This window comes from Otolemur garnettii, unplaced genomic scaffold (genome assembly GCF_000181295.1).
Source record: "Otolemur garnettii isolate 467f Iridium unplaced genomic scaffold, OtoGar3 scaffold00104, whole genome shotgun sequence".
Classification (NCBI taxonomy): Eukaryota; Metazoa; Chordata; class Mammalia; order Primates; family Galagidae; genus Otolemur; species Otolemur garnettii.
In genome coordinates this window covers 2654663-2669256 of record NW_003852499.1, presented here as the reverse complement: position 1 = coordinate 2669256, position 14594 = coordinate 2654663, and the positions used below count along the sequence as shown (strand labels likewise).

Here is a 14594-nt window from a genome sequence, read left to right as displayed (position 1 = left end):
CTGCAGGGTGAGGCAGAGGGAGCTCTGAATGGACACAGTTTACAGTAAACAGAATAGAGTTGGGGCCCAACCGAAAGGAAAGCAAAGGGCAGAGATTGTAAAACACATTTTCCTAAACAGATTTTCTGGGTGAGAACAGAGCAGGGCAGTCATTTGGAGACCTGGTTCTCTTAACTCTTGGATCATGCCACGGTCTTCATATCAAGCATTTCAGAAAATTCCACTAAAACTCTCCCTTCAAGCCTAAAGAATTACCAAGCCAGCCCTTCTTCCTCTTAATTTTCCAAAGCATTTGTAGCCTCTGTTTAGTCGGTCATGACCGTACAGGTCATACTTAATCCTTTGAGCAAACAGGTGATGAGGAAAGGGCAATACTGCCTGAGCCCAGGTGCACTGTTCCCTTTCAGCCAGAGCAGGGCTCCCCAGAACTGTGCCCCGGCTGGCTCCCCTGCTCTGGCCTGGGAGATGCTCTAGGCGTCTGAAACTAGAGCTGTGGTCAGATAGTTGTGTCCCACCTGTGCAGACGGGACGACTTCTCGCTACCTTGAGGTGTGGCCCTCCTTCGTCTGGTAAGACAGGAGATGCCTTTCCATTGAGAGAAGGAAGGAAGAGAGAGGGGAAAGGTCACCTACCCGGGCACTCTTCATTGCTGCAGATCCACTGGCTATTTCGGCAAATGCTGTTGGGGAAGAAGCACAAGTCATTGGCAGTTCTGCAAACACAAGTGGCGTGAACAGATTTAGAGCTCAGCACAGTTAACACAGCTCCCGAAGGAGAGATCTGGAGGGAGATGGGAGCTGATGCTGGAGGACTCTTCATGAAGTTCAAGTTGTACCGGGCAGGGCTTTGGCCACCAAGGAATCTTGGTGACACTGCCAAGGGGAAGAAATGCAGAGAAAGAAAACCCAGGGTATCTGATGTCCCTGAAAACCTACACAGGTATGAAGAAATCCACACACAGCTGGTGGCAGAGAGCAAGAGAACACCAGCCGTTGCCACGTCAGGCAGCTGACTGAGATCCTGAGCACGCAGCCGGAGCCAAAAGCTGCCACCCAGGGAAAGACACAGGGAGGCAGCCTGGAGGCCAGAGGGGACAGGCACAGCCAGCCAGAGGCGACATCCAGAGAAGCCCTTTGAGTTGACTGGAGCTAAGCAGGGACAGAACTAGGTTGGGCCTGGCCAACTGCAGGGAGTCACGGAGGGCACCACCATGTCCTACCACCTAGCATGTTAAGAGATTTAAGGAGAGAAGGACCTGCACGCTGTGTAGTGGCTGTTATATGGGACAGGGTCATTCATCAAAGCAGTGTGGAGGGACAGCTAGAGATATGTGTGTACAGGATACTGCCCTCTCTGAGGGCCCCCTCTTCTAGTCTTATCTGTCATTGAATCCTTGGTCCCCCTCAGTGCCGGCCACATCCATCCCACACTCCCCAACACCCCAACCCCCCATCCCTCCACCTCAGTCTCTTCTCCCTCAGCCCAGGCCAGATGCTATGCCACCTGCCCCTGCCCTACTGCCCTAGCTCCCCCGCATCCAACCCCCTGGGCAGCTCTCCCAGGCCACGTTGTGCAGCCCAATTACCAGGTGTTGCAGTCTTGGGAGAGAGAGGCGCCTGGAGGGTAGTGCTTCCCGGAGTGCACACAGGAGCACTCAGTGCTCTCTACGCAGCGGCCTTCATCAAGGAGCTGTCCCTCTGGGTTCAAGGACATCAAAGCAAAGACCTCAATATTGTCATCATCACTAGTCATCTCACCACTGTGGCATCCCTTAGGGAATCATCAGCTCCAAGCTTTTCCTAGGAAGCTCGAAGAACGTATTCTGCGATGTTTATTTTTCACATTGATAATGCAACAGGGGGACAGAGGATGACTAGTCTCCATTCTCCAGATAAAGAAACGGAGTCAAGAGTTTTTGCTCAAGGTCTTCTAGGAGACAAGTTCTGAGTCAAAACACCCAGAATGTACTCTCAATAGTCAGAGTTTTTCATCAAAGCTCACAAAGTCTCTCTTGCACTTTTCAGTGCAAAGCCTTTTTTCAGCTAAGCTCACATGGCAGATCCAGGAAACTTTTCAAAGATCTCTCTCCCAGACCGGTTCCCTGACACCTAACTGAGAAAACAAAACTGTAGTTCAGATCGGGCCACGGGCTTCTGAACAAAGTCACTATTGGGGCTCAGACCATCCTTCTGCTTGCCTAGACACAAGTGCTTTCATGGATACAGTACAACAGGAAAACATAAATTAAAAATAAAGACCAGCTCAATCCTGATCACACTGTACAAAGACTCTTAAAAACTAAATAAAAAGGCCTCTCATTTCAGCAATGGGGAATAAACACAAGTGGCCTTCATCTCACTTCCCAAAGCCAAGGGCACTGGCAAGGTCTGGGACTTATAAATAAAGTGGGAAGTTTATTACCAGGGCAGCTGCAGCCGTCCACACATTGCTCCTGACACACTTCATTGATGTGCAGGCTCTGGCAGGTCCTGGGGCAAGGGGACACACACTCCTTGTACTCCATGCCAGGAGGACATGCTGGGCCTGAAAGGGAAAACCAAGGCATCTCCCAAAAGCAGGTCCCCACCAATGTGACATCTGACAAGCCACGCCATGCTCAGAGCCTCTTCTGCCCGCTCTCTGTCTTCAGGGCTCCACTGGCCATCTAATCCCCAGCGTCCTACATACTCCTCCACGACAAACTCCCCTCCCAAGAACTTCTTCTGCCTTATAAGTCCCTGGCCAAGACCTATCAGGACATCTGGGACTACACCTCCTCCCTTCCATCACCTCTTCTGGTTCTTTTACACCTTTTCAGGGTGACACCAAACTTCAGGCTACACAGGGATGGCCTCCTAACACCAAGCAAGGAGGCACAGGTGTCCTCCCTCACATCCCTCCTCTGAAGGTTCCTCTTGCCTAGGAAATTGACTCCAACCAAATGCCCCTCCCAGCACAGGGCACTCTCAGTTCACGCCCACTCTGCCGCATGGTGACTCTGTATTTGTTCCCACTTTGCTGCAGGGCTGTCTTCACAGCCTTCCCACCTGGGATTTCACCATGCTCCCCATGGACCCGCTCCTCCCAGGCAAGGACTGGCTGTCCTTCTCTCTGCCTCTCTACTCTGTGGCTGACTGATACACACAGACTGAAGGACAGGAGATCCAGTGCACTTTTCTGGGCTTCCTGATGCCAATCGCCCCAAACCCCTTCTCCCAGGTATTCAGTCTCAGGGCAAAGAGGCGGGCGCCTCCTCTTTCTCTACGGCCTGCGTGATCTGCGTAATTATCACAGACCATCTCCGTGGCTTTGGATCACTGGGTGTTCTGGGGAGAGAGGAGGCTCCTCCTGAGGTAACTGGAGAAGCCCCCCACTCCCACCCCCTGCTTAATTATAATAATCTGGGGACAATGGCAATGACTAGGGACACAATAGATTAGAAGAAGACAACTGGCCCCATGAGGTGAGTTAGAAAGAATGGTGAGTATTGAGCCTGAGGGGGGTGAGGACGCTGATTCAATAAAAGGGAGGAACTTAATAAAAAGCCTTTTAGTCCCTCAAAGATCGTGGCACCCAGAGTCAGGCCAGCTCCCTGCTCTTCGTCAATTCAGACAGGCAGACCATGAAGATATAAACCGAAATCGCCACTGCCAGGATTTCTGTTGGCAGCACAGAACATTCTGTGAGTCCCCGAGATGGGGGATGGGTTTCCTGAGGAGCGCCATGGGTGCCAGGGGACACATGGCATGAGGACAGAGACAAGGGCAGGACTTGGAGCCTTCGGAAGGCCTGCTCTGGAAAGGGACTCCTAGACCAGGTGGCAGAGGTCAGAAGTCATTTAGGAAGTGGGTCTAGGGATAAGTATACTCGTGACACAGCCCCAAAGCACCCTGAGTGACACCACCCACCACCTGGGACAGACTCCTCCCCCAACATGGAGGGAACTTACGGCACATGCTGTGGTCAGTCCAGCCGTACAACACCATCCCCTCCTGGGCACAGGTCCGGGCATACTCCAAGAAGGTGGGGCACAGGCACTGTGGCCCCTGAGAACAGGTGCACATAGTCTTCTCACAAGAGGCCATGAAGGGTGCAGGGTCCACCAGAGGGTGGCAGCGGGTGAATGCTGAGGTGGTCTTCAGCAGCTGGCACTGCTCCCACAGGCCCTGAGGGAAGAGGCATGGCCATCACAGAGCCACTGTGCAGTGTCTCCCTGAGAGAGTGCTGAGGAGGCTCAGCCCAGCTGGGAAACCAGGAGGCTTCCTCAGGACCTGCGACCATGCCCTGCACCCAGTAGGTGCTTATCGGCATGTGTTAAATTTATCAGGAAAGAGCCAAACTCACACCGGGTGAAATACGCCAAGACTAAGGTTATGCCCTGGAGATGCAGTCTCAGGCTGCTGAGCCTCTGTGGTGGGCAGCGCCCCAGGAAAGCAAAGGGAAGAAAGAGAGAAGGGCAGAGTACTGGCCCTGGAGCTGGGCCGAGGCTTCCGAGTCCAGTAATGCTGCTCAGCATTGGGTTTGCACTGGCCTGGTCACCTGCCCTCCCTGACCTAGACCTTCCTCACTAGAACTGAGGCAGGAGGCACAGAGTTTTATAAAGTAGAAACCTCTGAGCCTGACCCCCAGAGATTTGAGCACAGTAGGTTGGAGATGGGGTGTGGCAATGCGTTTTTTCAAATAGTCCCACATCCCAGGATTGCTGGGACCAGATGGGACCAGTTCTCATCAGTGACAACATGTTGGAATTATATGAAATGTCCCAGGCATACTGTGCCAGGCAAGGGCTGTTCTTGGGTTTTGCCACTTTGTTGATTCCCTCACCCTAACAGTACAAGGCAAGTTTGGAATTGTTGTCACTTGCCACTCCGGCCACCTCCTTAGTATAAACACTCTCACATGTTTTACTTGTAAACATGTCTACATTCTGTGTTTTAATGACTCTAAATGTGCATTGTTTTCACAGTTTAATATCCCTAAAGTTGGGGTACATCTTGTAATGGCTGTCATACTTTAATTGGCCACTTTTTCTTGATGAACAATACAAGGAACTTGGATGTATCTTTTTTTTTTTGAGACAGAGCCTCAGGCTGTCACCCTGGGTAGATGCTGTGGCATCACAGCTCACAGAAACATCCAACTCCCGGGCTTAAGCAATTCTCTTGCCTCAGCCTCCCAAGTAGCTGGGAGCACAGGCACCCCCCACAACACCTGGCCATTTTTTGGTTGTAGTTGTCGTTGTTTGGCAGGGCCAGGCTAGATTCAAACCCGCCAGCTCTGGTGTATATGGCTGGCACCTTAGCCATTTGAGCTACAGGCACCAAGCCAGTGGATGTATCTTAGAATCAATGATGTCGTAGACTTGACCCAACACAGTCTTATTGATATAAATGATCCCCATAATTTCATTCACATGTAACTCCTTTTAAACTTATGCATGTACCCCGACTGAAACAGTGCTTACAGGGACAGGGCTTAGAATCTTCAGCTAAAGAGAAAAAAGTACAAGTGTATCTAAATGGAAGGGCTGAGTCCTAAAAGAGGAGCTGGAGCCAGTGTTTGGAAAGGGACAGTAAAAAAGAGGAAAGAAATTACCGATTTTGAGGAGAGGGAAATTGAATCTGCTCAAATTATATAAAGGATCACCAGAGCAAGCTGGTGTAAGTCAGCAGCCCAGAGCCGGGAGTCGGGAGCCGGGAGCCGGGAGCCAACCCATGGGCCTCCTCTTTTGCGGCGCCACGGAAATCCCAGAGGAATAGAAACCTGAACCATCTGCTCACTGTCTTCAGACCCATTCTGGCAGCACCAGGGACATTCTGCGGTCCTAGGGAAATCAGCTTCCTGCCTCCAGAGTCCTGCACAATGTCCACCGTCAGAGCCAGACAAGCAGAGCAGTGTCCCGCTGTACCCTGGTCATGGAGCCCCTGGGTTGCCCAGTGGGGAGGTCTAGGACCCAGCTGGCCCAGACAGAGCTGGGAGCAACTGGTTCACTTTTCACCTTAGAAAAGCAGCTGCCCACAGGGGCTGCTAAACTTCAGAAACCAGCAGGCAGCCACCCTTGCATGATCTCATTTTGCTGAATTCCCTCCCCTCGGCTGGCACTCACTGTGTGGCTATGAAAAGCTGAGGCCTAAAGCCCAGCACTTCCACTTACTGGCGATGAGGACTTAGGCAAATCAACTCACTTGGTCAGAGAAGGGTGTCCTCGAGTAAAATGGGAATGAAAATACTCCTGCACTACCTCTTGGGGCTGGCACCAAGTAGAATGCCAAGGAATGAAGACCACAGCCGTGGGTCCTGGGCCCACTTAGGTCTCAAGTGGTTATGTATGGGCTTTCATTAGCCACCCTGCACCTTTAACACAAGGGGAAACTGAGGTTTCTAAAGACCAGGAAGAGTGGCAGAGGTGGGCAGACTTGCCTTGGCCTCACTGGGACCTCCCCAGCCCCAGAGTCAGTTCAGCCTCTTCCACACACCAGCTGTGTGAGCTTGACCTGCCCTTCCTCCTCTGTTAAGCAGTGGGAATAATAACAGCTCCTACCGGTAGGACCATAGTGAACACTGAATGAAATAATACACGTAAAAAGCTAATCACCCTAATAAATGGTGATTCCCAGATCACCATTGCCATCATCATCTCCCCTCTCCTGGCTACCAGAGTATCCGTTTCCCTGGCCTTCCTTTCACTAGGCTTACCCACTAAAACGGAAAGCAGGTCCCCACAGAATGGAAGGACCCCTTTGTCCCTTTCCCCTGGTCTCCATCTCCTGGGGCTGTGCCAGGGGAATGATTGCTGGGGTAACATTATCACCCCTGCTATCTTCAGGTGCTCTTTGGTGAACACAGTGGCTGTTTTCCTGACTCTTTTACCTGGGAGTTTTACGATTCCCCCAGACTAAAGTGGGTTTCTTTCTAGTGGGAAGAAGGGAAACTTTCTTCTTTCTAATGGGGGTTCTTTTTAAGAACCTCCAACTTCACTGGCAGGTTGGGGCGCAGAGAAGGAGCTAAGTCTCTATTTCTTTCGTTTTGCTATGCCACTTACCCCCTCACAAATGCCATTCAGGAAGGGGAGTCGCTGAGCTCTTGGAGAGCAACTGAGGGTGTCCCAGAGAGGGCCAGAGGCCCAAGCTCCTGCCTACTTCTTTCCTAGCCCAAAATTTGAAAATAAAGAAAAATTCAAAAGGGTGACTCCATGGGGTTTTTCCTGGCGATTGCTAGCATCACCTGAGCTATAAAGCAGTGGCTCCCAGCAGGCCTTGGACCCCATCACCAGCTCCCATAAGCACAGAGCCCAAGAACTAGGGATTCTCACTGGCAGGACGCGGCACCCAGGAGGAGAAAGGAGAAGCCCAGGAGTCCAGGCACCTTCCCGCTCTGAGCCACAGTGAGAGTCCACCGGGGCCTGTCTCCCCTGGGTCATGTCAGAGTTTTCCCTGCCCAAAGGAAAAATAAGAAAAGTACTCCAGCACACTTCCTGGGAGCTCCCTCGAGGTATTAAATGGCTTATAGGAAGCCTTAGCAAGCGTGTTTTCTGATATTTGCCTGCAGGCTGGGAGTGGATTTCAGCAGAAACAGCCGCCTCTGCTCTTAGAATAATTGCTTTGGCCTCTATCACACATACCTGAAATCTGGTTCATTTCTTCCTCAAAAGAAACAAACGGACATCTCTCCCCCTACCTTGTTCTCCAGTCTTCCTCTGGTCATCCCTGACCTGCAGTTGGTCTATTAGAGTTGGGCAGGACTTCTGCACGGCCACGCAGCACCCACAGCTGGACTCCCCTCACCTGCAGCTATACCACAGAGGCATACTTAACTGGCTGTCTCTGCCACTCCCAGCTTCCCTGTCCCTGCCATGCCGGGACAGGTCCTGACACAGGACACAGAAATAAGTCCAAGATGGTGTTAACATTTTGTATGCTCAGACTCATGGCAGAGATGTTGGCAGGCAAGTATTGACCAAAATTGTCACTTAACAAGCATCAGCCTCTCAGTCTCCAACAGGGAGTCCCAGTCTGTATAAAATGCAAATCTGACTATGCATGTCCCACCCCTGCCTACAGAGCAATGTCCTAGCTTAGAAGGAAGGCAGCGAGGCCAGGCCCTCCATGACCTGACGCCACCCTATATCATGAGTCTCATCCCTGCCTGCTCCCCATCTCACATGCTAAACATGGCTTGTGTGTCCTATGTTGACGTTCCATTCCATTTGTTTCACATTTACTATTTCTAGGCACTAGGCCAGGCACAAGGAATATAATAAAAAGCAAACAGACCACGTCCCAGCCCTCACAACCTAACAGGGGAGCCTGCCCCTCTTCCCATCCCCTCTTCTGGCCCTGCTAACTCCCCACCTCAGTTTGGGAGCCATTTCAAGGCCCAGGAAGGCTTCTCTGAGCTCCTCCCCTTCTCCCCACCCTGCAGGGTTAGAAGCTCCCACAGCCTTCCCGGAGCCTCTACTCTTGTACTAAATGATCCATTTCTGTGGCCACCTCCTCCATCTCCCTGTAAGCCTTTCAATGACACCTGTTCCCAAGGTGCACAGCAAGAATGAGTGCCTGCTCAAAGCCAATAGTAATGAGCACAGCGTGAGTAACTCCTACTCTCCAATTCTTAAGTGGCAGCCAACCCACTGAACCAAGTGTTTCCATGGGAATGTCTACGTAACAGCCTGGAGACTTGATCCCAATTAACGTCTTCCTAATGGAGCAGCCAATGGCAGGGGGAAGAGAACTGCAGCTGTGATGCCAGGGGACACTTCCTAAAAGGAGGCCACCTGAACTGGGCCTGGGCATGGAAGTTAGGTCACAGGACCGGAGGGAGACCACACCAGATGGAGGCAGTGGCATAATTCCAAGCAGGAGGACAAAGGGAGTTGTTATGGCTCTCAGGAGCCAGATCCTGAGACTCCAACTCTGTGTCACCAACTGATGGCCAGGAAAGGTACAGCTGCCCTCTGGGACATTGTTTTAGTAGGTTAGTGGTCTCAGTTTCTCTTAGCAGGTACTTATAGCCTCTACCGTGTTCCAAGCCTAACCAAGCTCTCCTGGGATAAGTTCTCATTTTCTGCCTGTGCCCTCAGCCCCTGCTCCCTGAGGAGCAGCCCTTACTCAGCCCTTACTCCCTGAGGCACCTTTCTTCCATTTGCCCAGGTTACTCTACCCACTACAGGGTGTGGTGAATGGGCTTCGCTCACTTTACTCAGGCTGTCCAGGGTTTAGAACTGTCTGCAGGGGCCCTCTTTCCTGTGTAACTGGGCACAGCCACACACATCAGTGGTAAGTGAGTTGGGCAGACCAGCAGGAGACGGGCTGGGTGCCCAGGCTAGGCATCTCTGGCTCTCACTGCCCACCAGGCCCAGAAGGTTGCTGACGTGCATAGAACTCCAGAAAGCCCTGTATAGATTCTCTGCCCATCTCCCTGCTTTAAGGAAAGGTTGACACAAACCCTACCTCCTCAGCCACAGTTGACTTCTTTCCCAGCCCACCTAAGTAAAGTTGTCCCAGAGACCACCTCATACCCACTACCCCAGACCGGTCTTTCTGAGGCCTAAAGATACCTTCAAAGAACACAAATCTCAGAGAAAGTTAGATAAATACAGGCTTTCAGATTTGCAAACTGAGGCACGGAGAAAGAAGTTACCAGGTCAGTGGTTCTTAAAACGTGGTCTAGGGATCCCTCTAGGATTCTGGAGATCCTTGCAGGGTCCATGATGCCCAAACTGTTTCCATAACAACCCTGACATGTTATCTGCACTTCTTCTTCTCGTCCTTTCATGAGTACACAGTGGGGGTTTCCAGAAACTATATGACAAGTGATATCACAACACACTGAATGCAGAAGCAGATCAGGAGATCCAGATGATTTCTCTTAAACCAGATGTCAAAAGGATTTGCAAAACTGTAAAACAATGTCATTCTTACCTCTAAATTCTATATGTTTGAAATTCATAGTTATTTTTGTTTAAAAAATATAGTATGTGCATTAAACATATGTAATGGATTTATTATTTTAAATAAATTAACAGATATGCCTTAGGTCTCCCAGTTTAAATATCTAATACAGTAAGTATCAAGATACAACCCACATCAACAAGACCTCTTTAAAGTCTTTTGTAGGGGTGACCTTTGTGGCTCAAAGGAGTAGGGCACCAGCCCCATATACTGCACGTAGTGGGTTCAAACCTGGCCCCAGCCAAAAACTGCAAAAAAAAAAAAAGTCTTTTGTAATTTTTCAGAGTGCAAAGGGGTCCTGAGAGTAAACAAATTGAGAATCAGTTGTCCTAGTGATGGAGTGACCAAGTGGTTCCTGTCCCATCCTTCCCCCACCCCATTCCCTAACAGTGGGATTAGAAGACTGCATAGTACATGTTAGGTTGGCCAAGCTACCCCATCTTGAACCAAAGCCATTCTGTGAGACTCTGTTACAGGTGGTCATAATTCAGATACGAGAGATTAAAAATAGAGAAAACTAGCCAGGAGTTGTGGCAGGCACCTGTAGTCCCAACTACTCAGGAGGCTGAGATAAGAGGATCGCTTGAGCCCAAGAGTTTGAGGTTGCTGTGAGCTATGACAGCACGGCACTCTACCCAAGGCAACAGAATGGGACTCTGTCTCAAAGAAAGAAAGAAAGAAAAGAAAGGAAAGGAAAAGAAGAAAGACATGCTGCAGGCCGTCATTGCATGTCCTTGCAATGGACCAGCCCAATTATAGACCAGAGAGAAATCCTCCAGCCTGCCCTAAAAAGAACTGCCTCCCTTCCTAATGCTGCTGCCATCTCTTTAGATTTCAGCCTACTTGTATCCCAAGTGTAAAATAACTTTCCCTGCCTTCTTGTTACATTTGGTCTCGTGTATTTTGATCCAGACCTTGTTTTACTTATAAATATAGTGGATATAGCGCAGGTTTTAGAAGTGTGGTTGGGGCTCAGTGCCCGAAGTACACTGGTTACGGCGCCAGCTACATACACTGAGGCTGGCAGGTTTGAACCCAGCCCAGGCCTGCTAAACGACAATGACAACTTCAACAAAAAACAGCTGGGCGTTGTGGCGGGCACCTGTAGTCCCAACTACTTGGGCAGCAGAGGCAAGAGAATCGCTTGAGCCCAAGAGTTGGAGGTTGCTGTGAGCTGTGCCACCAAGGCATTCTACCAAGGGTAACATAATGAGACTCTGTCTCAAAAAAAAAAAAGTGTGGTTGGGCTAGAATCCCAACCCCATCATTCTCATAGTATGTGACTTTAAGAAAATTATCTTGCCTCTTTGCACACATGCTTCTCCACCTTTGAAAAAGCAGTAGGGTGGAAGAAACTGGAAGTTACTCAGGGTCTACTCTCCCTTCCTCTTAGTCATGGAACCCTCAGTTTTCATCTTTCACCTGGTCACACAGCCACTGGGAATAGGATTCCCCTTTCCAGCCTCCCTTGCAGCAGCGAGCAGCCCTCTGACTCAGCTGTTACCCAATAGGCACTGAACAGAAGGGTCTTGGGCAACTTTCAGGAGGCATCCTCAGAAGGAGGGGCTGCTTCTTTCTTAGTCCCTTGCCTTTCTACTGCGGAAACATGGTTGTGCTGACTGAACCTTGAGCCGGCATCTTGGAGCGTGTGTGCAGAAATGACACAGAGGAACCTCAATCCCAACATCATAAGATCCTATACAGACCCGGGACATTCTAGCCAGAGCTTCCTTACATGACAGGGAGAGAGAAGCTTCTATATTGCATTAGCTGTTGTTACTTTAGGTCCCGTCACTCACAGCCGCATCAACTTCTAACACAGACAGCCTGTACCTGGGCCTCCCTTAGACAGCGGCTGCACAGCAAAACTGCACAGTAAAACTCAACACCATGAGTTTGTCCAAGACAATCAGGGGCTCACAACTGTCATCATTTGCCTGCTGTCCATACTGACTCCTCTTCAGCTCTCTGATGAGCCATTCTGGCAGGGACACAGAATGAAGGCCAGCTAATTTGCACACTTCCAGCATCTCCTTGGCTCCAGTGCCCAGCATCAACTATTATACTACTGTTTTCTTTCAACTTCTGTCAGTGCTGCCAGAAGCTGGTGAGAGAGCAGCAGCCCCAGCCCCCAGCCATCCATGACCTCACCGTGCCTGGGTGTCTGTGCAGACCCAATGGCAGCCCATCTTAATCACATTTTCAGTTCATTAGAGAGGACCAGACCTCTTCCCTGGAGACACAAGGCTGGTGCAAGGAGGAGGAGAGAAAACAAGTACATCTCCCCAGTGGCAGCAAGGGGAGGCGAGGAAGCAGGAGCCAGAGAGAGATCTGAGCTCAGTCATTGTGTTTGTTCCCCCAAAGCTGACAAAAGAGAGAGGCAGGGGTCTTCCTAGGACTGAAGTGAACAAAGAGAGAAAGTCTGAAATGTGAAGTGCAAGATTGTTCAGCAGGCCCTGATCTTTCCAGCTCTAGGGTGGGTGCCCTACAGCAGCCCCTGGAGGAGGTGTGGAGGCGCCTGGAGCCTGAACTGTTCCAAAGCCGTGGGTTCAAGAATTCACCCCTGTGTCAGGGAAGGGTTTCTCATTGGTCAGTCTGCAGGGATGGATGGTGGAGAGAGTTGCTGCTTCTATTTATAACTTCTGGCTGGCCCAAGATTCCCAACCACATTCCAAGACTCTGACTCACAAAGACCCTGAGACACTGGCTGACACTGTCACCAGATGGATGGTGTTTGCAAAGTTGGACAGTTCTCTCTCAGAGACGCTTGGGGTACAGTGCTCACGAAAGGCACCATAACTAGATCTGTCATCACAGTGATGGCCACGGAGCTCCCCAAAAGACCATCCTTGCCCTCTGCCTTGGGATCCTGGGGGTATCTGCATGCTTATTGGAAGGGCAAGGGCCAGGGAACATTCCATGGCTCCCAGTGTGGGGTGTGCCAAGCTCTGGGCATGAAAAACAGCCCAGTCTGAAGCCCTCCACCCACTTTGCTCCAGTCAGGAAAGACAATCAGCCCTGTGATCAGAGCTGAGTCCCCTGAGCTGCCTATCACTTACCATTCATGTGGTGATTTGTCACTTACTGACCCAAGACAGATCCATGCTGTTCTCTCTCATGGCTTAATTTCCCTTATGCAATGACAGGCACCATCAGAATCTTGCCTGTTCTGGTCCTCACCATGGGGAAGAAAAGGAGAAAGAAAGCCACCTAAGAGATAGTTTGTTGGGGATTTTGAGCTTGCTATGTTAGGGAGGCATTTGAACTGGCAGTTTGGGTACTAAGGCCTTACTCAGCCCTCCTCAAGGGTTTGTTAAATAGGTAACCTAAAAGGCCAAGTTCTGTTTAACTCAAGGGCAGCCTTTAAAACTCTATGGCAGCTGCTGATCTCTGCCAGTAGGCTAGACCCCCAGAGGAGCAATGGCCAAGGTCATTGCTGCTCCCCCATCTATGCAGCTCCCTGCTCCTGTGGCTGCCTTGCTTTCAAGGGAGCAAATTTGCTGTAAAGGAAAAAGGCACAGATCCATCTGGGTGTTTAGGGCAGCTCTGTCTATCTCATAGAGGGGACTTAGATGCAAGGCAGGAAAGTAACTCATACAAGATAGAGCCAAACCAGGAACTTGCCCCGGCCTTCCTGGACCTCAGTAAAGCATGTGAAGTAGGTCCGCATTCCTCACCCAATCAGTGACTTGAGAAAGAGAGACTTAGGAGAGCATTCTCATTCGGTGAAAGGGAAAAAGCTATGTGTGTACTTGTGCTCAAACTCCAGCTCCGAGCTAAATATAACCAGGTCATGGCAAGTGGACACTCTGTCAAACCAGGTCACCATGCTGCATCAACAATTAACTCCGGGTACAAGTGAATCTTTCTAAGAGTAGAATATGAACATTTTAACACAATAACTAAGAAAATGACATGAAGGCTATGTTAACCAGTTTGATGGAAGTGTTTCGGATTGTGTGTGAAAACACCACACTGTACCCCAGAAGTGCATTAATGTACACAGTTACCATTCAATTAAAAATAATAATAATAATAAACAATTAACTCCTCTGGGAGCCTACGTTGTGAGGATCTTTCCTTGAGATTCACTGACCTTTCCAGGGCCAGGCTCTCTCCCCCTACAGTTGGTCTCTGTGAATCACAACTATCCTACCAAATAAATAGTATAACAAAATTCTTCCCAATCTCCAAGAAAACTCTATTCGAGGCCAAATCTGCCGCTATTTCAGTGAATGGAAGAGGCAGAATGAAGCAGCAGGGATGTTGGGGGTGGGTCTAGAGGCCCCCAGCTCTGCCAGTGCACTCAGCTCCTCAGCCAAGTCCTCTGGGCTGAAATTCCTCCCACCCTGTGCTGTGAACCCCCTTACCACACAACCATGAGCAGAAATACAGGAAAGGGCTGGTACATCCTTTGCAGATAAAGGCTTGGGCAATATTTAATGAGAACATGAAGAGTGAATTGCTTTGTTTCCAACAGCATGGGTGTTTTACAGGCCTCTCTGGGCTATTGAAGAGATACGTTATGATTACTCAAAGTCAGTATGACTGTTTGCAAATGTTAGCTCAAGCGAGAAAGTGGTTTCTTAGGAGGAAAAGGAAATATAGGTCAGCAGCGTGCTATGTCAGAGGAGGTAGAGAGAA

General features: G+C 50.1%; 1 protein-coding gene across 1 annotated transcript in view; it reads right to left on the bottom strand.

Annotated features, from left to right (window-relative positions):
* The window catches only part of VWF (von Willebrand factor), a 147272-nt gene that overhangs the window by 105022 nt on the left and 27656 nt on the right, over positions 1–14594 (bottom strand). The window contains exons 7-10 of the mRNA XM_003796416.3: positions 3950–4166; positions 2422–2544; positions 1586–1697; positions 633–679 (exon numbers count right to left, since the gene is read on the bottom strand). Coding sequence (XP_003796464.1) covers positions 633–679; positions 1586–1697; positions 2422–2544; positions 3950–4166 — 499 coding nt within the window. The remainder of the gene's footprint in view (positions 1–632; positions 680–1585; positions 1698–2421; positions 2545–3949; positions 4167–14594) is intronic.